We start from the raw sequence: 23,675 nt of genomic DNA on the forward strand, positions 1-23,675 counted from the left end.
CGTAAAAAAATAATTAGTAAAAAAAACTAGCAGTCACGCAAGACTATTCTTAGGTCAATAATTTAATACCTGTCTGTGCTTCTCCAGCTCAGAGGGACTTAAGCCAACTAGGGAAGGGTCTTGCACTGTTGACACATCTGGCATTTCTTGAGTGCCCTGAAAGGATGGTGGATGAGGGGCTTCTTGAGGGCGGACAGCCGTCAGTTCTTGACTTCCAGATGGAGGGACCAGTCTAGAGCTATAGGTGTCTGCAACGGTAGTCTGCTGTATTTGCGGCTGAGGCTGACCAGGTGCCTGCTGTTGGGGTATCTGAATGGTTCCTGCGCTAGGGCTAAATGGAGGGGGTGGAGCTGAGGGTTTGCAAGAAAGAGGATCCCTAATGGGACTTCCACTGGAATGCAGTTGAGGTGACTGATTTGGATTAGGTGAGCTTTTGAAACCAGTACTCCCATCAGGTGCAGCAGAAGTTGGGCGAGGTGGTTTGTGGATTGTCATAAATGGGTCTCGGGATTGTGGCCTTGAAGGTGGCTGAGAACAGTGCTCAGGTGACTGGAAACGTGGAGTAACAGGAGATTGTGCAGAATAGGCATCATTGGATAGCCCCCCAGGTGTCTGAGGAGACTGACAACTGCCTTGGGATTGTGGACTGGAGGGAAATCTCGAGCTCAATTCCTGTTGAGTTACAAGGTGTCTCTGAGCTCCGAGAGAACAACTGTCAACTGACTGCAATTTGGGATTGAGAGGAGACTGAATGTGGTGGTCGGAGAAAGTATGCGAGGGAGACTGCCTGTATCCTTCAGATGGGTGGCTAGGAGATGCTCCAGGATGAAGCGCTCCACCCTCCCCTTGGTGCATGCGTGGGGTCATCGGGGCCTTAAACAACCCATCCCCAGACTCCAGCATACCAGCAGGAGAGCCAGCAGCAAGGTCAGGTCTTGCGACTGGTGTGGAGCGAGGAGATGGTGCACTCATATCAGCCCTATACTGGCTGGCCGGTGACGATGCAACTGAGGGTATTGGAGATGAACTGTATTCTGTCTGGAGATTTCTTTGAGGGTCTCCATAGTGTGTGTTATGGGGTGGTGAGAAAATGGGGGACTCAATCCCAATCCCCACACTTCTTGAATGAGGACTTTGTAGAGGTGTATGGGATTCTTGAGAGCCTTGCTGAGATTGTGATAAATGACCCTGTTGCTGCTGTAACTGTGATCTGAAATAGGGATCGACTTGCTGAGCCCGTCTGGAGGCTCCGGAAGTCCCTGGTTGCATGTCAAAGGGGCCAAGACTAGCTGGCCGTCCCTGAGGAGGACCCTGTGGGCCGGAAGCAGAATAACCTGAGGAGGATGCTTGTATTGGGCTTGCCCCAGCATAGGATAAAGGAGTTGGTGGGTGGGATTGAGAGCGGGGCGATTGAGGCGGGAGCTTGGCAAAAGGATCTGTATGGATTTCAGCTGATCCTGGGGTCTTTGACAGACCATCTGAGAAAAAAACAGAGGAAGATCCTGAATCTGGGGCGAAAGGAAACGGACTTTCTGCCGAGCCTGGTTGGGAGGAGATGGACGTTGATCCGGAAGGCGGGGGGATCTGGAGGTGTAAACTGGGTCTTTCTCCTTTAATCCGCACTGGCTCCGTTTTAATCGGCCGGCACACCTGACTCTCTGCCTGCTATGAGATTAGAAAAAAAATAAATGGCAAAATCACAATTTTGTTGGCTTTCATTTGCCATGGCTATTAAAGTTTTAACTAACCTTCTGTGCCTTGTTGATCCTCTGAGCTGCTCGGTTGTCTTTGGCCTTTTGCTATTAAAATAAAAATTGTTTACATGAAATTGAATGCAATACTTTTTAAAAACATTCCGGATTTCTTGATACCCACTAAAGCACCAAAATGATTACATTTTGTAGCAGTTCTAAACAAACAAAAATTAATTTGCTCAATGCCATTGATGGCGACAGACATCCAATCCATTTGAAATAGAAAAGCTTGTAGTGAATGACTACTGGAAACCCTCAGAGTTTAAATATATTGGACATCCATTACTGTAAATGGCAGTCAATCAGTTGATATATAAATGATATAATGCAATATCCATTTTTCTTTTGTACAAAAATGAGGAGACCTACCAAATAAGGAACCTTGTCAGCTGCGGACACTTTTCTCCAGATCTTCATAATTTGCTTACAGCGACTTGCCCAGTCTAGGTATGGGCAAAATAAAGCAACATATGTAGTAATGTAATATAGTGACAAGATTGTTCATCAAACACTAATTGCCTTTCATACACACCTGGGTAGTCCTGCTTGAGAGTGGGAAAGTTGCTGTTGGCATAAAGCACAGGAGAAATAGTTGATAGTTCTCCCAGCTCCTCGTCTTTCTCCCATCGCTGGAGACTGCGCTGGTTGTAGGACAGTCCATCACCTTCTGCCTCCGTGGGAGTTGGAGGGGAGGAAGGAGTTACAGGGGTAGACGGAGTAGCCCATGGACTTTCTTCACCGCCATTTGGACTGAACAGCCCTCCTTTGTCCCTGAAGAGAGAGTAAGAGGATGAAGCAAACCCTCCTCAAAATGTGCAATTAAAATACATACAAGTGTCGTGCGGAGAAGAGTTGCGATTTGAGCTATGGAATTCTAAATGAAAAATGTGGCACTTCCTACCGCATGTCAAAGAACGGTGACTGAGAAAGGGCAGGAAATGCATCCATCACTCCAGCTGAGGGCAGAGACCCTACAGAATATGGATATATATGTAGCAATTTCAATCCCATATCCTATTTCACTTAAATCAAGGTCCAATGCCAATGAAATCACACCAGGCTCAACCAAGGGTATCACATTCTACACACCTGAGAGGAGAGCTCTTTGTGGCAGAGTGCTACAAGTGAGTTCTCCCTTACTGCCCTCCGAGATGGGCTTCAATCCTTCCAAACTGGCACCTTCAGACACCCCCAGAACCTTCCTGAAAAACTGTTCCGAATCCTGATTCTCTACTCCTTGAGGAAGACCTGACGTGCAAACAAAACCTTTAATATCTCTAAAATAGTGCTTTTGTGCACAATGAAATATAAATGTCATTTGAAAGGATTACCTTCACTTTTTTTACCATCAAAGTCATGAGGATCGGTTGACCCTAGGTCCTTCAGTGTTAAGGATGATTCAGTGACACCTAAAAAATAAAAAAGGCACTTTAATGGTAACACATCTACTTACAAACCAAAGCAATAAATTAGCTGAAATGTCTAGTTATTAACCTGCACCTTCGCCCTGAGCCTGGGGGGCCTCAATCCCCTCTTGCTTGAGATGATGCACCATACGATCCTTGGTTTCAGCTAGTGAAGAGTTAAACATTACACATAAATTCTTCCCATCAATCAGACAAAACTATTTGCTTTAAGTGCTGAGTCAAAGTACTTTCTGGTGAAGAAATTTTTACTACTGATGGTGTTGGTAATGATGGCTGAAGAAGGCATGTTGCTGGCCTCTGCCCAGGACTTGTCATGACAGCCTTCTTACTTAAGTCTATAAGAGTCTTTCCAAAGAAAGCTTCCTGCACAAAAAAGAACAAGCAATGCCCTCATGACTGAATGTTAAAATAAGGGCTTTGTAAGGGAGAGACCAACAAACCTGAAGATAAGCTGGAAACATGTCCTCAAGCTTGCTCTTCTTTCTGCCTCTACGTTTCTTGGCCTGTTCTTCACCATCCAATGGTTTAGGGTCCATGATGTTATCTGTGTCAGGATGGGGTCCTACTCACAAGAGCATATAACACATTAGCCAAAAAGATTCCCAATTGTAAATAGATGCTTGGATAATTATCTCTGAATATTTTTTTAATTTAAATTTCAAAACGTATTCATTTCTAAATGGCACGGGTTTCCATGATATGAAATGCTATACTTTGAATTCATTTCATTGTCTTTTAACGTCATTCAGAGGAGACAGGAACACATCCGCAAAATAAACCAAAAGGCTTTATTAAAAAAGGGGGGGGGGCTAAAAGCATGCTGTATTTCTCTATCTTTAGAGTATTTTGTCAAATAAGACACAAGGAATATTCTAATTATATGGATGCATAACATAAATGAAAAATCCATTCTAGCAACTGACCGTCTTCGATGGTTCTTTCTATTGGATGTCCATCTAAAGTAGTCTCTCCAGCCAGCTGGGCAAAAAACTCTTTCTTTAACCGTGTGTGACACTTTCTTTGTCGCACCATGAATCCTCCAATTCCTGATGTAGTGATTTTGTTATTCATTATTTTAATATTGAGCAAAGCATTTACTTCAATAATGTAAGCTTACCAGGCCTGTATGGTTTCCGTTTTCTTTTTTTACCATCCTCAGTATCGTCTGCCCCCCCTTTGAGAACATCACATTCAGCCATGCCATCTGTGCCTCCATCAACACAACCTTCTCGGTCAGGGCTTCCAGGGTTCTCTATTTTAGCGTCGCAATCCATAGACTCCCCACAAGCTAAATGAGAGAACATTCAGTTTGAATTTAGCCGAGCATTTCCATCACATACTGTTTAAGGCAGTTCGGAATCTCCTAGAGAACAAAAAATGTGTCAACCTTTTCCCTCTTCACCTTCGCCTTCCTCTCTCACATCCATTCCATCGGGGCCTCCTTCACAACACAGAGCACCGAGGCGAGACCGGCGTTGGCGTCTCTTGAGCAAAGGAGACATGGAGATGGTTCGCAGGAGGGACATTCCTGATTCTGTCAGCCAAACACCCTCTAACCGGTAGAACTGAGGCTCTGTAAAGTTTATGATGTGCAAATGAATGCAAGAAGGACACATTGAGCATAAAACCTCGCCCACAAAATTTACAAACCTGGCTCCTTGATCCTTATTGAAGCCATAATGGCCGACTCAACTACAATGAGGAGACAGGTAAATAACATTGAAAATGATGTATTAATTTCAAAGGTAACACTCAAAGGAAATAACATCATGTATCAAGTATGTTTTAGACTTACCGACAGGTTTGGGAACATAAGGACTGCATGATGTACATGCAAACCCCTCATCAGATGCTTGTTCCACTTCATCCTCTGTGTATAAACTCTCACAGACAGCATGCACCCATCTTCATATGAAAATATGACATTCAGAATGAATCAGGGACCAAGTACCACATAATTCATGACAAATTTATACAGTATATAGGCAAGTGGGTGGCTACGTAGGTAATAGCCCAAAACCATAAAATCAAGATTGTCTTGTGGTGTGAGACAATAGAATTGTGACACACCTTTAAGCAGAATTAAAAAACAATCATTTTTATCTAATGGTAACTCGCAACAAGACGAGCAGAGACATCTGAGAAATGACTTGTAATCTTGTATAAACAGAATGTGTTATATCCGACGAAGGGATGAAACAGCTCGCAGGAGAGTGAAAAGAGCGATTCCGTCCTTTCTTTACACTCTTCCTGCATCCTAGCACTTGCCCCAAAATTTGGGCCTATGCCAGTGTTCCCTCTAAGCTGCGCGCGTGCGCAATTGCGCACTACTCTCGTCTTCTCTGCGCAGCAGAAATCATATGGCGCGCAGTAAAAAAAAAAAAATCGATTTTTTTTTTTTTTACCCCTTTCCCCATGATGGCGCCGTTTAAGCGGCAGCCAGTAGCAGTAGCTCTGTCCACTTATGTTTTTCGTGTTTTACAGCATGTTTTACATGAAAAATTAGAGGGAACATTGACATGCACCTGCTTGTGGCAGGTGTGATACTGGTGTGCCCATAGCGAGCAATGATGATGTCGTGACCGGATGATTCGCCTAAAGACGTTTCGCCGACGAACGTTTGACAGACGGACAGGTCGCCGAATGGACGTTCCGCCGAACGTTCATTCGGCGACCTGCCCGTCTGTCAAACGTCCGTCGGCGAAACGTCTTTAGGCGAATCATCCGAGTACCGATGATGTCGCTCACACTGGTACTCAGTGCGCTCAGGGAGGTTGACTTTCTGCTCAGACCAACGAAAAATTAGAGGGAACATTGGCCTATGCCAACGAATTTCGCATCCATTCGCATGTGTGTGATCAGTGTCTTTACAAAGGGATGGGGGATTGTAGTTTAAAATGAACAAAACACATTTGACTGCAGCCAGTGTTATTTGCATTAAGAAAAATCGTTCATTTTTGGAGAGGGGGTAGAGAATATCTACACATATATACTGCACTTACATACTAGATGCTTTTCGAAAGACACCTCATTAATAGCTGTGCAATAATTCATTGATTTGATTCCCAGCACATGCACACACACATTAAGTTCTAATGAAAAGGAACTCCCACCGATCGCAGTGCTGACACTGAAGAAGCAGCTCCTCCTCCATGAAATTCTCTCTGCATACTGGACAGGTGACAAGGCTGGCACAAGGGCCACAGTGAGTGTAGTTATTCTGCCACTCACAGTGAAAGCCTGGCGAGTTGGAACCACACTGTACACAGCACACGCACCTGCAATGAATAGCATCGTACATTAGCTATATTAATCACTCTAGGTGCGACATCCCCTAAAAATCTATCAAGTGAATGGTTGATTTGTCTTTTGCTACAGAAGTCAGTAAGATGAGAGTCAGGCTTCTGGTTGCTAATGGAGGGTCTGATAAATGTTTTACATAAATATGCAAATTCCCAGGAATTCATTTCCATTTGACCCCATTCAAAGTTACAAGGATGTACAAAGCTTTGAAAGAGGTGTTTTCTGCTTTACCATTTGCATTTCCAACCTCCCTTGGGCACTGTGTGCAGGGGTGGGTCCAAGCAGTACGTGTGATAGCTGACATCACAGTCATCACACAGCAGCAGACGGGAAGGGTCTGAAGCCTTCCCACAGACTTCGCACACAATACATTCCAAACAGCGCCAACCCTTACGCAGCATCGTCTTTGTGATCTGTTCAAGATATGAAGTTTAGTCTCTCTCAACATACAAATGACTACGTGGGACACATCGTATTAAAATTGTAACAGTGCACTTACTTTGCTGTTCACACAGTAAGGATGATAACATTGAGCACACTGAGCACAAGCCAATAACTGTCCCTCAGCACCTTTTCCAAAACTGCCACAGACAACACACATATCCTGAAAAGCACATCAGGGAGAAAGAAAAAGAAGATGCATGTAATATTGACACACAAACCAAGTAAGAATGGTTTGAAATCAAAGTTCTCTCTACCTGGAGCAAAACAAATTTGTCAGTATTTGAAAAAAGAACCACTGTATTCTGCATAGTATCATCTTCCTCGTCATCTTCCTCCTTACTTATAGCAGAGTCTGCAGTCATGCTTAGCTATGGAAAAGTGGGAGGAAGAAACACAGTTAGGTGCTTTTTTTTCTTAAACTCTTCTTTCTATTGTCGTAATGCAATCTAAATCATAGAGAAATTTTAGCTCACCAAGAAGGCATCGATGCAAGAGGCCATGGCTTTGAGGCGAGACCTCCCACCACGCCCTCTTCCGCCACCACCACGTGGTCTACGCTTCCCAGGGAAGCTATTGCTTCGACCCTAATAAAAAGTACAATAAGTCTAATTTGCCGAATTTAGGGCGGAAAATCTGTTCTAGAATCAGCACTAACCTGTTTGACCCTTGAACGTCCAGGGGATCCCCTGCGCTTCACCTTTTCGTTGTGAATTCCGAGCGGTTCAAAGGGAAGCGAGTCGTCCGTTTCGGAGCGGCCGAGCTCCATGGAGAGGTGAGGATCAACTTCTCCAGGAGAGCCTAGGAAGCCACTACTACTCTCATCTCCGTGGCTCATATTGGACAACTCATCGAGCAGTAATTCTGGCTTAACTTCATGTTCCTGTGGTTCCTCCTTTATGTCATCACCATCTTCTTCTTCCTCCTCGTCAGAGTGAGGTAGTAGCCTCTCCTCCATGTTGACAGACAGTTCGTCTTGAGTGGCAGGCGGTAAAAGATGAAAGGCCGACTGGTGCACCCGGCGCGGACTTGTATCCCGCTTATCACAAAGAAATACATGCTCCACTTTGGCCACAGATGCTAGAGAGGGTGACCATTCTGACAGCGTCTTACTGAACGACTCTGCACTTTGAATGCCACCAGAACCAGGCCCAATTAACACTGTCGAGAGAGGCTTCTCCACCGAAGGAAGATTTTCCCGCTTCTCAACTTCCATTACTTCGGGGCCTTCTTGTGTAGATTCTACTTTAGTGTTTTGAGATAGTCTCTCAGCAGTAGAATCCTGTGAGTCATCTCTGATCACTTGGGTGACTCCTTGTTCTTTTCTCCTTTCATCAGCAGGTAGACAAGGGCCCCTCTGTTTGGTCGAGCATTCACCGGCTAGGATTAGGGAATACATGTTATTACTTAAATCATTTACATATATTTCATTCTTTACAGTACACTTTGTGTCCATGAATAAATATGTAGGTCAACAGTTGGTCCTTCTTACCTGGACACCCAAATGCCAGAGCAATTCGCTCTGGAGTGCAGTCTTCTTTTTCTATCTTCAGCTCCTCCCTCGGGATTGTGTCACCTACATCTGGTGCCTCAACAACGGAAGCCTCCGCACCTGTACAAAGAACTGGTTAAAACTTGGCATTCTCATTAAAAATTAGAAACATTTCAGCAACCTCTAAGGCTTGATTAGGCTTGTAATGTGGACCGAATGATACTACAGGAGCCATTCATCAACTTGGGCGAAAGACAAGGTACATCATGGACTGGTCAACAACCAATCATATGAAACAGCACACTTGTATTCATTTCTGTGTGTTTGACAGCCAGAGAGATAAAGTAGGAGGACAATAAATGGCTACAAACTCTCAAGCTCCTTGCTCAAAAGAGAGCTGCATGTTCCATATTCTGGAATTATTCCACCTACATTGCTGACCTTGAGGTGTGAGGGACGCAGACTGACCTAAGCACGTGTGTGTCAGATGTTTGGCTGTTGCATCTGCCGACCCCATCTCTGATGTGCCTCCTCGGCTTTGTATCCCAACTGCCCGCTCTTGCGTCGTTATTTCGGCCTCCGTTTGGATAGTCATCTCCACCATCCCTATCTGCCCTTCGGTCTCATCTGCCACCTCTGTAGTCTGTGTCTCTGCGGGGTATGCTTCGGTGAGACGGTCCTGTTGATGTCTATCCTCCTTACAAAGCTGGCAAATGCTTTTGGCTTCTGGGAACATGCAGTCTCCGTGCACCCACCTGAGATATGCGAGAGATAGTCAGAATATTTCATGGGACTAGAATCAAAAGATTAATTCATGATTACTGAACTAACCTATGGCACATTGTGCAACACTGAAGAGCCACAGATGGGTGTGGCTCTTTTCCACATACGACACACGTGGAGCTACGCTGACGCTGGCAGGCCTCGCACATGGCATAGTTGTCGAACCACTGAGCAGAGCCTGACAAGACGAGTCCGCGAATGCCACACTCCATACACACACGGCACCTCTGGCATGATTCACATAACCCACATTAAATCAATGGTCAAAAAAGCCTGTCAACTTGAGTGGAAGAAAATGAAGTGATGACAAATGTGACCTACTCTGCATTTCCATGGATCAGTCGGGAGAGAATCCATGGCTGGCTGCAGACAGAAGGTGTGGTAGCCCTTATCACAGGCATCACAAACTAACATCTTAGAGTCTTCTCCCGGTTGTCTGTCGAAATACAGAATAATGGGAATGAGCAAGATCAGCAGTATTTACCCAAGCACACACACATCATACGCCATATTCAGCAAGCATTAAACTACATGAGATTGTATCGAGTCACCTGCAAGTCTGGCACACTTTACACTCTGGACATTGCCATCCTGCCCGCTGGATGGGCGTGGCCCCAATCTCTAAACAGGCCGCGTGGTAATGTAGGCCACAACCCGTACAGAACAGCAAGTCTGTGAGTTCCCCTGCTGAGTCACATACTGCACACCAAGACTCTTCCCCTGCTACAGAAGGAAAAACAATATTAAAAGAAATAGAATATTATCAGCATGTGAGCCCATGTTAGTTTTAGTCCATGTTGAAGAATAACGTGATGCTAATGCGAGCAGTTCAAGCCATTGCACTAGATCAAACCAGTGGTGCACAGCACTCATTCGTCTTCACACCTATTTAATGAATCTCTCATATCTCATGTTATTAGGGTAAGTGAATTTATTCACAGTAAAGTTAGAAGTGCTCTGGGTGTAAAATCATGATCATCTTACTTTGGCAACTTACAATGTGCTTTTGCAAAATTGTGACAAATTTGGATAAGTGTTTTTCATCCAAAAACTTGTTTTAAAAAATCACTATATAGTTAAATTGCAAAGATCTTGCATGTTAAATCTCTCAAAGAAGTTCAAAACGTTTTACTGTTCATTTTTTAAAGCTCAATTTAAGCTTATTATGTTAAGAATTGGACTAAATCGATAATGGCAGGAACTGGATAACAGCCTTATCAGTAAAACTATTGAAACTAGGAAGAGGAAATATTGTAGGGGCACCCGTTACGAAACCAGCAATGAAGAGAAGACGTGCTTAGTCTTACCTAAGTCCTCTGCTTTGTCAATGTGCTGTGGACAGAGAAGGGACAACAGCTTCATGGATTGGAAGGATCCACTCGCTGCAGCACAAGGGAAGTGGTAAAAGGTTGAACAGCCCTCAGCATGGCATCGAATGGTTGCACCCAGCCTTTTGCAGTATTCACAAAGCTGTAACAAACAAATGACAGATATCAATGTGTGTGACATTGCATGAAAGTAACCGAAGTGTTCTCCGAGATTTTTTTACCACATTAGCACTCACCCGCCGTGTCCCTGAGATAACAGCCTTGTCCACGTTTTCCAACCCGTCGTCATCCACGTGTCGCACTCCTTCTGACCACACCGCACACCAGTGATGAACCCAACAACCCCCTGCATTGCAAACAGGTAAATTTTGATTCACGTCTGCCTCCTGTATTTTTTAGCCACGCATTATCTTAAGCTTTGAAGTTGTAATTGTCGTTTGGAAATTCACCTGAGTCATCAAATAGTGATGCCAGACAGGGGGTGTCTGAAAATCCAATGGAAGACAACTCATCATTTCCAGGTTGTGGCAGGGGAGAAGCTGATGGCTGGAGAGTTGGCAGTTCTGAAGTCGATCCCAAGTGTCTGAGCTCCCGTTGTCCATGAAGACTGCGCTCCACACAGTTGCAAAGAGCACAAGCCCTTACCCGCTCTCTATTCAAAACACACAGTCATACCAAATCTATGTTTAACTCAAACGTTGCAATGTCGATTAGATTTGAAATCCAACCATTTACAGTCACCAATGCATATTTAAGTTATTTTTCAACTGTAATGCATGAAGGAGTGTCTCATGCAAAATGTTCACATAATATTGCATGACTTGAGGTTTGAGATCAGCAAAACTTTTTGGTAGCGGATGCAGGAAATCTCTGCTTGCAATGTCAAACACATTTAAGTTAGGGAATCTTGGGCATTTCACATTCGATCTGAGGATGGATATGTATGCTATAAACAGTTTATTCATTTTACAGGAGGGGGCGTACAAGACGTACAAAAGCCACTAAGTGTTTGAGCCAGCCTTATTTGCAGTGTTTCATATTAAGAAAATTCATTATAATTTAACTTTCATAAGCCCTTATTTGTCTATTTTTGTTTTATATTGAAGTGTCAAAAAGTATAGTATACAAAGCTAGCTAGTTAAGGCACAGGTGTCAAAGTGGCGGCCCGGGGGCCAAATATGGCCCACCGCATCATTTTCTACGGCCCGAGAAAGTAAATCATGAGTGCCGACTTTCTGTTTTAGGATCAAATTCAAATGAAGATTATAGATGTAGTATATTATAATTCCTGATTTTACCCTTTTTATATCAATAATTTCAATGTTTAATCCATTTTTTTCTTTTTGTGTTTTAGTTCAAAAAGCATTTTGGAAAATCTAAAAATAAATATATAAAATATTTTCTGTTTTCCCACTTTATTGAACATAGTTTAAGAATATTTAGTTTCCTTTTGAAATGAGGAACAAATGATTAAGACATTTTCCCTTACTAAGAAAAAAGCTCAAATAAACATTGTATTGGATCAATTAAAAAAACGGAATATTTAGGGCTTTTGTTCTAGTTCTTTTAGTCCGATTTAAAAAAATAAATAAATCTAAATATTATATCTAAAATGGTCCGGCCCACATGAAATCGAGTTGACGTTAATGTGGCCCGTGAACCAACCTGAGTTTGACACCCTTGAGTTAAGGTGTCAATATACTATCTACCAATAAGTGGGATTACAAGTGCATTATGACTTGAGAAACTTGAGGACTTCTATAATTTGTTAGATTTATAACGTTATTCGTTTTTGGTTAAATCAACCAAAGTCTATATTCTCTGCGCCTTATCGCCGAGGATCGTGGGGGTGCTGGAGCCTATCCCAGCTAACTATTGGCAGTAGGCAGGGTAGGCAGGTGGATGTGCTAAAGAAACGCAAAATTGTATATAGCTTTTATTTCCTTGTGCAGAGTTTCTTCTTGCTTATACTGCCAAGGAACACAAAATATTTGGTTTCTTTAAATATCAGTAAAAATGCTCCAAGACGGACGCAAATATGGAAAAGTCTAATTTGAAAATGTCATGTTGGGATTGTGTTCCCAAGAGTGATAACTGCTATAAGAAAGTGAACATGAAGCATACATAGGTGCACTTGAAGAAGCGACAGTAGGCCCGGACACGTCATCAGCAGCAGCAGCAGGAAGAGCTTGGGACTCTCCTTCCAAAGTGACAAGTTGCTTAGCGGGAGCATTATCATCAGCTGAAAAAGAAAAGTATTCAAACTGTAGTTAAGATTATTTTCAGTGGTGACAATGTATTTTGAAGCCCATGATATTAGATTTTAAACTTAAATAATAACTGCTTAATCAACACAAAAATGCAAAGCTAATTGAATACAGAAGAAATGGTAATTGCCTGTTGGCTCGGAGTCGCTTTCGTCGCAGTTTGATTTCTGCTCTTCCATTCCCCAAGATGACTTTGACCTCCTTGACAGAGATCTGTAGCAAAATGGTACATAATAGTAAAATGAAGTTATTATTTTCAAAGTAGGGCAATGACCGGGAAATATATATCGATGTCTTGTATAAGTCAATCGCACTAACGATAACACAATGACAAGAACAAGTTGATCGTATCTGATGATAGCTTTCAAAATCAAGCAAAGAGTTTTGGGGAAAGAAAACCCACATTAATTACACAAGTCCAATAATTCTGTTTTACAAACAGAAATACAAACACTGCAAGCTCAATCCATTCCAAGCACTTTATTTAAACACACAATTTTCTACAAAGCAATGTGTATTGGCATAATTTATTGACTAACATTGGGCATAACGCAATCGACCCTGTCTGCAAATTGGGAAATTTAGTGCAGGTTTCACAGGAACTCCCCACCGGTAGGAGAGGAATTAACACATTAAGTGCTTATTCATCAAACAAGTTAGATGTCAACGCACAAAAAACAGAACGCCTGACAACTAAAGGCAGAGTTTTAACTGTGTGTGTCTATATATAACGACTATATGTGAGGTTACACAAAGAAAACACAACTTCCGTGTTGATAACTTCCTGTTGCAGCGCTGTTGTTGTCGTGCGGATCTACAGTCGCACACAATACAGTTCCGCTCGTAGCTTTACCTCGTCGACTAAATACAGTAGATCTAACGACTGCCTCGCCATTGTATCAACAACATAACAAATACTTAGTATCACCGAGCCATGGCCTTGATCGCGTTTAGACCGAGTCGGGCATTCTGCGTGCCCTCAATGTCGACGGAAAGCGACTTACAGTACAGATCTCCGATCCAGCGTAATAATAACATGGCAGCGCCGCCGATGTGGACTCGTATGATGTTAATCTCCCAATGTCAGAAAAGAGACCAAATGAATGTGCGCTATGTAGCCACGCTAGTGTGTTCTGCAACTTCCACGCACTAGTCGGTAAGTTAGAAGTAAAAATGTATCATGTGTTGCCATTTCCACACACATGCGCGTTCTGTGAAGCAATTGGAAGAACAACTCGGCTGTTGGGAGGCTGAATGAATGCCTTTCACGTGTCATGCATAGAAAATACAACATTTAAATCATTAAACACTTTCATAACAATATACGTGTGTGTCTGTGTGTGTACACAACACAAGGTGCGCATTTAAGCGGCATTTTTTTAAAGACGAAAAAGAAAAACAAGACACCCTGAGCTGTTTTGATTGACGCAATTTGATTAAAAAAATTAAAGGTGAACAATGGAGTAAATTTAGTGGATGACCGTAATGGGACGTCGGCTTCGACATACATGTGACAGTCGAAACACTACAATAACAGTAGCTAGTGAACTGCAAATCTAGTTAATTAATGAGCAAATACTTAGTTAAGGAAATGTATTCGATGGTGTCTCGCTAAAGTGGTGAGTGATGGCAAAATAGCGCCCTATTAGCTAGGTTGACACTGAAAGTATGAAGAATTTAACTTTCATGGTGATCTTGAATGCTTCTATTGTGTTGATAATCGCAAGCAACATATGCATCTCGCTGCCATGCCTGAGAAAAAAAACGTCATACAGTTGGATAACAGCAGTATGAACCATTACTCAATGTAAACACCGATTTGAGGGCTTCGTAATGCTCCAGCAAATAGTCTAGACCATGTCCCTGGCGACGAACTGAAACGGAAAAATGAACAAGCATCGATGGTGACGTAGCAGCCAAGTGTCCCGAAGAGCCAAAACTGCGAAAACTACGCTTAGTCGCATGCACAACTGCAATCACTTCTGTAAATGACGCCCATTAACTTCGACTAGAATCCCCCGGACATCGCCAGCGCATAACATGAATCAAGCCCAAGTAAGCGCTCAGGTAACAGGGCTAGTCTCCAGCAAGTAGACCGCGCCATTCGCTACAAGCTAACAGCTAAACGCTACCGAGATGGGAGCCAACATTACCCGGTCTAAGGTCAGTGTTAGAGTGTCTCTATTTACGGCTAGCACGAGAAGTTGAGAAAAGTCACAATGGACGGGACTGACCTTACGAAAACAAAAGCGTCTCGTCATACATCAGCACAATCCAAAGAGCCACACGGCAGCTTCCCGTAACGCTTGTGGTCGCTTCATTTTAATGTACCGGACTAACGCTGCGGCTAGCCGGCTGGAGCGAGAGAGGGAGAGGGTGGGGGAAGTGCATACAGGCGGAAGGAAGGCTGCTGCCGAGTACCGAGCTCAGCTCACTACTCTACTAGTACTGTGTACACTTTTAACACGACTACGCGGCGATCGCCGGGCTACGCCGGCTCACAGGCGCTTCGGCTCGGTGCCCGAAAGCGCGCACCCAATCTGGGGGGGGAACGGGGAGACACCGATGCCACGAGATATCTTTACCAATCGAACCCCGGTCAATGTTTCCTCATCGCCGGGCGAGTGGATGTAGCTTGAACGCTAGCGGCGAGCCACAGTCGTGTTGTGGAATCCGACTCGCAAGATCTGCACAGACTCGTGAAAACACACCTTCATTTGGATTGGTTTATGATTTAACAACATTCTTTGGTGTAGGAGCCACTAAACCTCGTGCAGATGTCCTTTTTTAAGTGTAACACACTTGGCAAAACTGCTCAATACTCAACCGCGTTCTCACAATCGCCAAATTGTTAATATCATTGGTACGAAACGAGTGTTAAGTGTGTCGACGTATACAAAATGAAGCTGCTGTCGTGCTTTGTTTATCTTTTCCTGCCCGGTGGTTGTTGGCAGGCACAGCGCGGAAACATGGAGGATATTAACACCCGATAGTAGTGGAGGTCGTTACATTTTTCCTAAGCATGGAAGCCATTTTCATTAGGTTGTTATAATAGCAGGAACAAGACGAGATAGGAGCGTCGTCTGCTGTCGTCTCGAATCACCCTGTGGTCATTTTTGTACATTTTTACCCTTTAAATTCCAGCTGTGAGAATTAATTTGCATTCTGAATTATTTCAGTGCAGTGCGTCGTTTTGTGTTGTTTGATCGCATTTGCGTGCGCTCTGACTTGAATCATGAACAACAACAATAACACCAGATTTTACAATTAAACACCATTTACACACGTTTGACAATAAAACGAATGGTCCTCAACTATAAAAGGTCTAATTTGGTGTTATAAATTGCGTTTACAAGGTGATCGCACATAAGGCAGGCAAACGTCGTCGTTATTAATTATGTCAACTTAATTGGTTTGATTTGCCTTTACCAATAAACTATGAAGGAAGAAATACGGAATATACTTGTGTGCTGTGTGGGATTGATCTGGAATTTGAGCATGCCACTTTGCACTCTTGCGCGTGTGCAAAGACCTCTGTGTGACCCTAAAGTGGCAAAAAGAATTAGGGTAAACTATTACAGTGATTTGTAGTGTTTAATCTATACATAATCAATACTTTAGTAATAGTAATAATAGTAATCGAAATTCAGTAATATCTAATCAAAACAGTGCAAAACACTCTTAAAAAAGCATCACACCACCCAAATACTACTTCATATTTATTACAACAGTGTAATAAATACAGTACGTTATTTCGTGGTCAGAGGAGGTTTTCGTTTAAGAATAAAAGGTTGTATACACTGCTCCCCGCACAGGATTAGTTAACTCCCTATTCAGATTTAGCAAAATTGGATTAGATTTTGTGTGTGTGTTTGGGGTGGTTAGAGGACAGGTTGATTGGCCAATGGCTGTAAATAGAGGGTGGTATTAAGGGCACTCAATTCCTCCCATTCGTCGTCCAGCAGAGTGCCTCCTTTCCCATCTGTCTCCTGCAACCCAAGGATAATCCCTCAGAATACCTCCACAGATGTTTTCAACACCGCATGAATTGGGAGGAGACAATTTGAAGCATCCGTGTTAAAAAAAAAATTGTATACATTTGCTTTTAGCCAGATCTGGCTCTGTGATTTCATTTTGCAGGTTTTGTGCTTTGGTGACACCAAACTTCACTGTTTCACAATCACACATAAACAAACAATTCACTCAATAACACTCCCGCTTCAGCGGTGTTCCTTCGCGTAATTGCACAAAAAGATGTATGTCAGTCAAGGGCCAAGCTTTTGTGAGGAGCTCTTAGTTCAATCGGTTAAATATTCCTTATTTCTTCTTAAATAAAACATTCACTCACTTGATGCAAATACATTCACATGATTCGTTGAAGCTGGAGGTCATCGTCATTTTGCAGACATATGAGGGCAACATGTAGCATAGAGAACAAAACTCTTCGAGAACCAGCAACGAGGCCAAGCCAAGCAAAGGCAAGAAAAGTGACGTATGGCAGAAACTGATCGAATAAGTATCGTACCAAACGAAAGCAATTCCACATGTATATATTTAACTACTGTGTTATTTATACACTGTATGCTTAATAATTTAGGAAGTGGGCAACTCAAGATGAGCTTGCCTGATGCTTTGGTGCTCCCAATTTTAGTGGGGGTGAAGGAAGAATGGAGAGATCAGCTAAATAAACGTATATGTGAAATTCACATTAATATCAACAAGAAAGTAAAAAAAAATAGTTAATAGCATAAGTCTTACACTGTAAATGTTAACAACTATACAAGTTATATAGTCAACAATAGTGTTTTTACCCCTGATTTAAAGGAACTAACTGTTTACGCACACCTCAGATCTTTAAGTAATTTGTTCGACAGTTGAGGAGCAAATAGCAACGTGGCTATCCCTGTTTGGTTCTTGTTCTTGAAACGCAAAACGAACTAGTTCCAGATGACATGAAATGTCTGGATTCTTCATAGGAATCAAGCAAATCAAGCATGTGCGTATTCTGGTTTGGGTCCATTGTTTTGTAAGCCAGCAGTAAGATTTTATATCATTTTACTCACCAGTGACAACTATACGTACTTACTTCATGGACCATTTAACTTGTATTTGAGAGGACTCTGGCTTCAGTATTCTGACCCAGTTTATAATAAAACCTGTAAATACAGCATTGTAGTAGTCCAATCTGCTTGAGGAGACGAATATATGGATATATTTTTTTGGAGAGAAATCCCATAGTTCTGGTTGTTCTTTTTTGGTGGTATTAGGCAGATTCCTTTAAAAGCTTTAGCTGGCGGTTGAAATTCAGATCTGAGTAAATAGTGTCAGCAAGTTTAGTGCCTCTTTAAAAACAAGAATGGGAAACATCATTTTCTCGTTAATTTACATTTTAATGTTCGGTGATAAAAGGTGAGGTCATACAATACATTTGGTGCAAAGGTGAAAATATGAAACATATATTACATTTCAAGCGGTATAAAAATATACAATCTGTTGATTTGGAGGAAAAAATAGAGATCAAAAATGTCCATATGATGTTTATACTCAAAGGATAACGTGTTAGTTCTTGTGCTGTCAAGATAAACATACTAGAGTTCTAAGAATGAAAAGAGTTTGAGTCTAAAATAACAGATCCCAAACTGTACAATACTCGAGCATACCAATGAACATTCGGTGTCTGATTAAGCAGTTTCCCTTTCTTTTCTATTCTCCAAGTGTCATCCTTTTCCTGATGTCTGATCGGAGAATTCCCATCGAAACACGCCTTACAATGAAGCGAGGTTGTGTTAGTGCAAGTCGTCTGCTCCTGCGTCGTGCCTTCTCCCCAAAGTAATTGCTTGAATGAGGAGATAAGTCGCAGAGGTCCAAACGCCCAATGTGCCAGCGTGTGCCCTTCCACGAGCGCGTAGCTAGACACCAGCACTCCGCCAACAAACAAAGTTCCATCTTGTGTCAAAGGTGCATACACTCCCACAGTCTCTTGTAGTGAAAGGGAAGTGATTCGAGACGGACGTATCTGACCGTCTGATCGGTGGATCAAAATACAATGCTGGGCCCTGGCTCTGCTGGCAAATCGTGCTTGATACTTACTTTTGTCCGTTGTGCAGTCTTGGTCTAAGAAAACGAGGTGATTTGGCGTGACGGCCAATCTATAGCCGTCTTCTGTCTCCAGAGACAGAATGGTGACCCGGGCTTCCAGATCTCGATGCAGAAAGCACAAGATTGAACTAAATACTATTTGGCCCGTCGTAGACAAGGCCATCACTTTGTCTCCGAGATTTAGTGATGACATGCTCTTCTCCCCTCCTCCAGCAACATTTACCCGAGCCCAGCCGGGGAAACAGCCCCCTTTTTCCACCGCAACTGAGTGATCTGCACACAGACACAATTCCAAATGAGTGAAAGGCTTGCGGGAACAATTATGGCAAAGGAAAGGACGCCTCTCTTAATTCTTACCAGCTTTTACAGAGCAGTGAATGTGATATTTGGACTCGTAGTGGACCCAATCAAAGCCCGCCTCCACAGCCAGCTGGGCGAGCAGGCCATATTTGTCCGTGTCTCTGTCGTCCGTCGTGATGTCTACAGCTCGACCTTCATAGTGCAGAGATCCGGCAGGGTGGTGACCATCCTCGTCCCAGGCCTCTGTCACCCGGAGGTGCACCCCTGGCCACTGGTTCATCACTGCTATGGCCAGCCTGTTCAAACACTCCTTGCAGCGCTACAAGAAGAATCAAAACACAGTAGAGGGGTTCTTCAGAGCATAAATCTTAAATTATGTTAAAGAAAAAAAAATCGAACCCTTGAACACAAACATTTGCTTTTATCTGAGTGTTAATTGAATTGAGAGACAGTTTCTCTCTGTGGTGTCACTCTTTTTGTGCACTAGAGGGCACTAACAGATGGAAATTGCTGAAATGACAGATTTTAAACTAGCAGTCCACTTTTGATGGCTGGTGCAATGGAAATGGTAATAAGTACCAAACTTCTATTCATTTGAGGGTTTCTTGTTCAAAACACTGAATGCCTTGCAGCATTTGACATGACGTTTTAACTAAACAATGTATACTGATTCCAGAAAATACTGTTACTCTTGCTGATTTCTTAAGCACAACAGTACTTGTTATCATTTAATAGCCTGGTACAGATAAGTGCAGTATGTGACCAGAATACACATTCAAGTGTGCGAATCCACCATTTCAACAGTTAGCGTGGTGGACTTATTTGTCCGGAGGCACATAAATGCCTCCTTTCCTCAAATAATCGTGATATGATAAAATGGCTACAGTAGCGAATTTGCTGCATTCCTTTGCATTTCTCAACAGGGTGCTGGAATAATCAAGGCCATTCTCTGCCTCTCCCAAGTATGAATTTCAGCCCAGAGACATTTGCTTAGAATTGTGACTTCTGGGGGTCCGTGGGCCAACAAATTTTGGCCTCCCAGCGTAGTCGTACAATAGGAAAGGATAGTGTTGCTCAGGGGTGGGCTGAGTCGGTTGGATGTCAAAACCGTCTTTCATATTGACACCCCGAGCCAAGCCGCAAAAAATATTTCATATTTGTGAAACAGAATTTTGCACGGATGCAAAAGAAAATAAATAAATAAATAAAGGGAACAGACAGGGTTTTGCAGGAACAAAAGGTGGAATGAACATGATTGTATGTTTATTATTGTAGTGTATAAATATTGCAGCGCAGCCACGCAATGGTACTTACACCTGATTTCTGATTTTGGTGCGAGCAGTATGGCTTTCATTCCCACTCGATGGGGGTGTGAATGTGAGCGTGAGTTTTTGGCCACTCTGCAATTGGCTGGCAACCAATTTGGGGTGTCCCTCGTCTGCTACCCAGGATAGCTACGGTGCCCCCGTGACTCTTGTGAGGATAAGTGGTGTGCAAGATGAATGAATATTGATGGAGCAAGTTTGCCTTTTGAAAAAAAATCTATATCTGAACCGCTTTATCCTTATTAGGGTCACGGGGGGTGCTGGAGCCTATCCCAGCTGATTCCGGGCCAGAGGCGGGGGACACCCTGAATTGGTGGCCAGCCGATCGATCGCAGGGTACAAGGAATCTCATTCATCATCAGACAAAAAATACTTTTAATATGGACGAAAACAAATGTCAATTCCCTGATGTTTCATCTTCGTGATCAGGTCAAATAAGTACTTGTAATATATTGAAAAATACAATTGTTGATTTTGTTCTACTCCAATCTGATTATCAATAAAATCAATACAATATTTGCTACAACAATACTGCAGCAAGGCTGGAACGATTTTGAATTGAGGTGTAAATTACCAATATCATGAAAATACAAAATTGGTTCTTTTGACAACAATACAATAAAATCATGAGCCTTTGATTGAGTTAGGAAATGTTTCGTGCACATTTAAGCTTAATTAGTTGCTGAAACATCATCAGAATCATGAGAAATGTGCAGGTTAACGCCAAGGTGGCTTACCCTGCTGCATGCCCTGGTCTTACAAGTAATTGACCTAATTGAAGGTGTCCCAAAACTAAGGAAGGAGTGCTGGAAAAAAATGCAGTGGGAGAAAGGGAGCCAAGCAGTTGGGAAAATGTATTGGCATGGACTTCGGAATGTGACAGCAAAGGGTGAAAAAGAGAGGGACAGAAAGCAAACTAGATACATTTCCTCCCAATGCCATTGAAGAGAGGCGTTTCATTGTCACAACTACAATACTGGCTTTTCCAACGGTGCCATTACTTCAGCGGGCGAGAATTTTGTATAGGCGACCTCTCTCCAAGTGACGCACAATGAGCGTCTTACATCTGGGCAAAAAAGTGGGCATGAGAAGGGCACACACTACAACCAAGGATATTCATTACACTGATTTATATCCCAAACAAGCAAAGCGAGCTGCAGCATCAATGGGATGGAAATGATCGCTTCCCATGATCCCACTGCGCGTGAGCGCGTGGGAAAAAGTACAAAAAAAATGTCCTGGTTAACTGAGCCAAATCTGAACTTCTGTATTAATATGGTGAGGATGATAGTGTTCATTCTAGGCACACCTGTCACCACAATATATACACAACAAGGACTTTTTCTCGAATGGGAATTTAGGTAACTTAATCATGTAGGTAGTTTTTTTAATATTATTTTTAATTTTATTTATTTATTTTTTTACCCCTGTGAATCCGTGTGAACGAATGGATCGTAAATGCAAAAGACAGTCTCACCTTACTCATGAAGCGGTCAGCGTTGGTGTTTTCCTCATCTTTGAACACAACATCCGGGTTGTAGTTGCACACCAGCTGATTGAAGCGCTCCGAGTTCCTCGAGATTTTGCCCTCTGCCCTTCCGCTGGCCCCCAGGTTGTTCTCGGAGAAGTTGGGGAAAAACTGCTTGTAGTGCATTGGCATCAGCTTCCTGGGCCTGGACCGGACGCCGTAGCCAGGGCCCGGCCCGCATCCCTCAGCCAGGCTCAGACAGGTCCACAGGGCGAGCAGGAGGAGCTCCCCGCCGGGCTGCTTCTTCATTGGGGAGGCTTTAAACTTCAGGTAGGGGTCGAAGCTTGGTCCATTGCAAAGCACTGATTGCTTGTGTATGAAAAATCAATTCATGTTAGACTTCCTTATTGCATATTTGCTGATTTAAAGTCCCCTCTACAATTCAAGTCATCATCTTCTACCTGTCACGATGCACAGCCGCTTCTCCACACAACTTGTGCCCCAAAATCAGCCCTTAAAATCCAAGCTGTCATCCTCCTCTTATTTGTCCAGCGTCCACCCGGGTGTTGTCGCGGCGCTCTTGCATGACCACCTTGCACCAGCCATTGGGTCTTATTAAGAGTCCCGAGCCGATTGCCCTCCCTCCCTTCCTCCTGGCCCGCTGGGACAGCACACGCCTCCAATTCAAGTTTTGAAAGGACATAAGATTGAGTCGACTTGTGCTAACACAATGACACCACTCCACCCCCGTCATCCTCTCTCCCTTACAACATAGCAGATATCAGATCAGGACACTAGACGCTCAGTGACGATGACAAGGGTGGAAGAGTTTCAAAGCACTTATTGGCCTCATTAATCAATAACCAGGAAAGACTCGTCAAATGTTCAGGAGGAGGGAAAGGAGGGGGGTCAAGTGTATCCGTTATTAATAGACCAACTTGAAAGTTAAATGTGAAGGTCAAGTAGAGAAAACAAGTGTACAGCCTTGACACCCCAAAAAGTCTCCCTTATTTCCTGTGTTTGAGGAACCAAGTTGGTGCCCCCAAGACCTTTCTGCTGAAAACACTGGAAAACAACATCTTATTTTTATCCACGTCAGAACAATAGCAGGGGAGAGCCTTTAAATGGGGGTGATAATAATGCGAGAAAGGAGGAGAGTGCAATCATTGGCAGTCTCAAAGTGCTACAAATAGTGCCTTGAGATACAAGTGATGGTGCTTGTAGCTCATCGCAAATGCTCAAGCCAGTATCTACAGTAAACATGGACCACCACATGAAATGACTGTAAGAATCTCTCAATGAAATGCTTGCATTGCATACTCTCCTTGATTTTGAGATTATTTCCTCAAAGATTAATGAATAAATTCTTTGCCAAGAAACTTCAACTACAATTGCCGTATCCTAAAGTTGTGCATGATTCTAAAAGCTTACACATAATAAGCATTGATAATAATAATAGTAATAATAATAATAATAATAATAATAATCGGACATAGGCCCTGTCGTCATTATCAACAACACAAAAAGCCTACTTGTCATCACACCCAGAAACTGCGTGTGACGAAATTGGTGGTGCTTCTCCATAAGCTGCGTTTACTCGGCAAAAGACCTAAATAATTGATAGTTACGGACTAGTAATTTGGCAATCTGCTGTTATGGATACAGGTCGCTTACCTCACACTGTCTTT

The 23,675-nt window shown here is 42.9% G+C and overlaps 2 protein-coding genes across 5 annotated transcripts in view; both read right to left on the reverse strand.

Moving 5' to 3' along the window:
* The window catches only part of kmt2d (lysine (K)-specific methyltransferase 2D), a 33,686-nt gene extending 18,365 nt beyond the window's left edge, over nucleotides 1–15,321 (reverse strand). Inside the window, exons 1-32 of one of the 3 annotated variants that reach the window (XM_077597175.1) lie at nucleotides 15,030–15,321; nucleotides 12,926–13,008; nucleotides 12,653–12,770; nucleotides 10,978–11,180; nucleotides 10,765–10,874; nucleotides 10,508–10,670; nucleotides 9,752–9,923; nucleotides 9,522–9,636; nucleotides 9,249–9,427; nucleotides 8,886–9,172; nucleotides 8,418–8,537; nucleotides 7,584–8,305; nucleotides 7,402–7,512; nucleotides 7,183–7,296; nucleotides 6,984–7,088; nucleotides 6,716–6,897; nucleotides 6,295–6,459; nucleotides 4,977–5,086; nucleotides 4,832–4,873; nucleotides 4,584–4,754; nucleotides 4,299–4,469; nucleotides 4,105–4,227; nucleotides 3,622–3,743; nucleotides 3,409–3,544; nucleotides 3,249–3,326; nucleotides 3,086–3,163; nucleotides 2,844–3,002; nucleotides 2,656–2,725; nucleotides 2,287–2,525; nucleotides 2,124–2,197; nucleotides 1,749–1,799; nucleotides 70–1,665 (exon numbers count right to left, since the gene is read on the reverse strand). In XM_077597175.1, coding sequence (XP_077453301.1) covers nucleotides 70–1,665; nucleotides 1,749–1,799; nucleotides 2,124–2,197; nucleotides 2,287–2,525; nucleotides 2,656–2,725; nucleotides 2,844–3,002; nucleotides 3,086–3,163; nucleotides 3,249–3,326; nucleotides 3,409–3,544; nucleotides 3,622–3,743; nucleotides 4,105–4,227; nucleotides 4,299–4,469; nucleotides 4,584–4,754; nucleotides 4,832–4,873; nucleotides 4,977–5,086; nucleotides 6,295–6,459; nucleotides 6,716–6,897; nucleotides 6,984–7,088; nucleotides 7,183–7,296; nucleotides 7,402–7,512; nucleotides 7,584–8,305; nucleotides 8,418–8,537; nucleotides 8,886–9,172; nucleotides 9,249–9,427; nucleotides 9,522–9,636; nucleotides 9,752–9,923; nucleotides 10,508–10,670; nucleotides 10,765–10,874; nucleotides 10,978–11,180; nucleotides 12,653–12,770; nucleotides 12,926–12,974 — 6,135 coding nt within the window. In that variant the 5' untranslated portion in view covers nucleotides 12,975–13,008; nucleotides 15,030–15,321. Of the gene's footprint in view, nucleotides 1–69; nucleotides 1,666–1,748; nucleotides 1,800–2,123; nucleotides 2,198–2,286; nucleotides 2,526–2,655; nucleotides 2,726–2,843; nucleotides 3,003–3,085; nucleotides 3,164–3,248; nucleotides 3,327–3,408; nucleotides 3,545–3,621; nucleotides 3,744–4,104; nucleotides 4,228–4,298; nucleotides 4,470–4,568; nucleotides 4,755–4,831; nucleotides 4,874–4,976; nucleotides 5,087–6,294; nucleotides 6,460–6,715; nucleotides 6,898–6,983; nucleotides 7,089–7,182; nucleotides 7,297–7,401; nucleotides 7,513–7,583; nucleotides 8,306–8,417; nucleotides 8,538–8,885; nucleotides 9,173–9,248; nucleotides 9,428–9,521; nucleotides 9,637–9,751; nucleotides 9,924–10,507; nucleotides 10,671–10,764; nucleotides 10,875–10,977; nucleotides 11,181–12,652; nucleotides 12,771–12,925; nucleotides 13,009–15,029 lie in introns of all 3 variants that reach the window. The other 2 variants (XM_077597166.1, XM_077597159.1) reach the window with 2 other exon arrangements.
* Nucleotides 15,322–18,164: 2,843 nt separating this feature from the next.
* Nucleotides 18,165–22,686, reverse strand: dhh (desert hedgehog signaling molecule). 2 transcript variants are annotated; one of them, XM_077597224.1, is made up of 4 exons: nucleotides 22,449–22,686; nucleotides 21,997–22,356; nucleotides 19,252–19,513; nucleotides 18,165–19,167 (listed from the first exon to the last, which is right to left on the reverse strand). In XM_077597224.1, the coding sequence occupies exons 2-4, from the start codon at nucleotides 22,294–22,296 to the stop codon at nucleotides 18,392–18,394; spliced, it is 1,338 nt and encodes a 445-aa protein (XP_077453350.1). In that variant the 5' UTR covers nucleotides 22,297–22,356; nucleotides 22,449–22,686; the 3' UTR covers nucleotides 18,165–18,391. The 2 variants fall into 2 exon arrangements, with proteins under 2 accessions (XP_077453350.1, XP_077453340.1); XM_077597214.1 differs by having other exon boundaries at nucleotides 21,997–22,686.
* Nucleotides 22,687–23,675: the final 989 nt, after the last annotated feature.

This window comes from Stigmatopora argus, chromosome 1 (genome assembly GCF_051989625.1).
Source record: "Stigmatopora argus isolate UIUO_Sarg chromosome 1, RoL_Sarg_1.0, whole genome shotgun sequence".
In the NCBI taxonomy this organism is placed as follows: domain Eukaryota; kingdom Metazoa; phylum Chordata; class Actinopteri; order Syngnathiformes; family Syngnathidae; genus Stigmatopora; species Stigmatopora argus.